The sequence below is a fragment of the Otolemur garnettii genome, unplaced genomic scaffold, assembly GCF_000181295.1.
Source record: "Otolemur garnettii isolate 467f Iridium unplaced genomic scaffold, OtoGar3 scaffold00212, whole genome shotgun sequence".
Lineage (NCBI taxonomy): Eukaryota > Metazoa > Chordata > Mammalia > Primates > Galagidae > Otolemur > Otolemur garnettii.
The window spans coordinates 534965-537522 of record NW_003852607.1 but is presented as its reverse complement, the minus strand read 5'-3'; the positions used below and the strand labels follow the sequence as shown (position 1 = coordinate 537522).

General features: G+C 56.4%; 1 protein-coding gene across 7 annotated transcripts in view; it reads left to right on the top strand.

Moving 5' to 3' along the window:
- The window catches only part of CNOT3 (CCR4-NOT transcription complex subunit 3), a 19426-nt gene that overhangs the window by 11157 nt on the left and 5711 nt on the right, over positions 1–2558 (top strand). For all 7 annotated transcript variants that reach the window (XR_001161785.2, XR_002771038.1, XM_003801574.2 and 4 more), the window contains 3 exons: positions 284–671; positions 765–888; positions 1800–1998. Coding sequence is in view for 5 of the 7 variants with exons in the window: in XM_003801574.2 (XP_003801622.1) it covers positions 284–671; positions 765–888; positions 1800–1998 (711 nt within the window). In the remaining 2 variants the exon portion in view is untranslated. The remainder of the gene's footprint in view (positions 1–283; positions 672–764; positions 889–1799; positions 1999–2558) is intronic.

The window sequence follows — 2558 nt, the reverse complement described above, 5'->3', positions numbered from 1 at the left end:
TCCAACACATGGATCTTCTCTTAAGTGGCACCCACATTGTCAGATCCCTGTGGGGCATCTGTGGGGAGGTGTCTGGGCAGGACTTGGGAAGCTGGGCAGGAGTGTTTTAAGCATGAAGGTGATTAAAGCCATGAGAGTGAGTCAGGTGACTGGGTCCCCAGGAGGATAACAGCAACTGGAGACAGACCAGAGTGGAGGCTGGTGGGATCACAGTGGAACCCGAGCCTGGAAGTGGGAGACAGCCAGCCCATTGGGTGCTGACCTTTTGCTGTCTCCCATCCAGTCTCCAGCCAAAAATGGCTCCAAGCCTGTCCACAGCAACCAGCACTCTCAATCACCAGCTGTGCCGCCCACCTACTCCTCCGGCCCCCCGCCTGCTGCCTCTGCCTTGAGCACCACCCCTGGCAACAATGGGGCTCCTGCCCCAACAGCACCCCAAAGTGCCCTGGGCCCCAAGGCCAGTCCAGCTCCCAGCCACAACTCGGGCACCCCCGCCCCTTATGCCCAGGCTGTGGCACCCCCAGCCCCCAGCGGGCCCAACGCCGCCCAGCCCCGGCCCCCTAGTGTCCAGCCTAGCGGGGGAGGCGGTGGAGGTGGCGGAGGCGGCGGAGGGAGCAGCAACAGTAACAGCAGTGCCAGTGGAGGTGCTGGCAAGCAAAATGGCGCCACCAGTAAGTGGAGAGCTGGCAGGGTAGGCTGCAGGGCTGTGGGTCGGGCTGGGTGGCAGCCAGCGGTCTCTTTCCATTTGCTCTTTGTTCCTCTAGGTTACAGCTCCGTTGTGGCAGACAGCCCAGCAGAGGTGGCTTTGAACAGCAGTGGGGGCAACAACTCCAACAGCCAGGCTCTGGGCCCCCCCTCTGGCCCCCACAACCCACCTCCCAGCACCTCGTGAGTGTCTGGGCCTTTGGCAGAATTGGGGGCAGCAGAATCTTGGCACAGAGAGGCACTGGTGCTTCCATGTCACCCTATGGCAGCAGTTCCCAGGAACATATTAAAGGGTTGCAGCATTAGAAAGGTTGAGAACCACTGCCCTATGGCATGGGACCTGGGCCCTGCCCTTATTGGTCGGAACGTCCAGTGAGCTGTCTTCCTGGTTGGTTAGGGGTTGTGTCCCCACTTCTTTCCAGCTGGGACATGGCATATGTCACTTTCCCTACTTTGCCCTTTAGAATGTTCTAAAGTATACTCATCTAATTGGGGTTTTTCTTGAGAGCTCTACCAGCCAGTTCTCCATGTTTCTGTTACCTGCCTGAGGCCACCTGAGTCCTGCTGGAGGGATCAGTGGTTCCACTATTCAAAGTGAATTATCCTGAAGTACTTCCTCTCCCCAGTGGCTCTTCCAAGTCTTGGGTCAGACCATTCCACTGGGTCTACCTGTTTCTTGGAAGAATGCCCCCAGAAAGCTTAATCTTCTATGTGGGATTAGGGAGAGGCCTGCTCCCCCAATCCCTAGCCCAGTTCCACCTGCCCTCTCTCCACCCACCCAGTGTACCCTGTTTTGTGATTGGGACATTCACTTCCTACCAGAAGGCTATCCCTCCCTTTATCCATTTTTAGCCTTGTGCCCTACTGTTGGATCACTCTAAGAATCTCGTTTCTACTTAATACAGCTCTGCTTTACTGATAGGAATGAGCCTAAGATTGGGTCCTACCTTTGCCCAAAAGAGCTGCTTCTCCCATCTCTCTGCCCTCAGCCTGCCTCTCAGGTCCCATCTTCTAGGGATTCTACCCCCTTCACTCATCCCATTTGCAGGGACCTTCCTCTGAGCCCTCTCCCCTTCTCCCCCCTCTCTCCCCAGGAAGGAACCCAGCGCGGCAGCTCCAACAGGAGCAGGGGGTGTGGCCCCAGGCTCAGGGAACAACTCAGGGGGACCCAGCCTCCTGGTGCCATTGCCTGTGAATCCCCCTAGCTCCCCGACACCCAGCTTCAGTGAGTCCAAGGCAGCTGGTACCCTGCTCAATGGACCTCCGCAGTTCAGCACAGCCCCGGAGATCAAGGTGTGCTCTCAGACATCCCCAGTGGGCCCTGAGCCTCTGTCCTGGCTCTGCTGTCTTTGTTGCAGATGTTTCTGTCTCCTTTCTTCTCAGTCTCTGGCCACTCCCACCCCTTACCTTCTCTGTCTTCTTTTGGCACTTGCTGTTTCTCTAGGTCTTTCTGTACTACCTGAGCCCTCACCTTGGTCTCTGAGGGCTCTCATACCTTTTCTTGCTCTGTGGCTCTGTCTCCATTTCTTGGGGGTTCTTTCCTTTTCTCTGTCATCCTTGTCCTCTCTGGGCTTCTATCTCTTCCTCTCTACCAGACCTTGGGTCTCTAACCCCATCTCTCCTCACAAGGCACCCTGGTGCTTCCTGCTTCATGTGGGCACTCACTACCCTCAGTTTCCTTTCATAGAAAACATTTCATAAGTCATGAAAACACTTGTTGAAGTCTGCTGTGGGTCAGGCTTTGTGCTGGTTGAATGCAGCCTGGTTCCTGCCTTTAAGAAGCTTCCCACGGCTCGACGCCTATAGCTCAACCGGCTAAGGCGCCAGCCACGTACACCTAAGGTGGCGGGTTC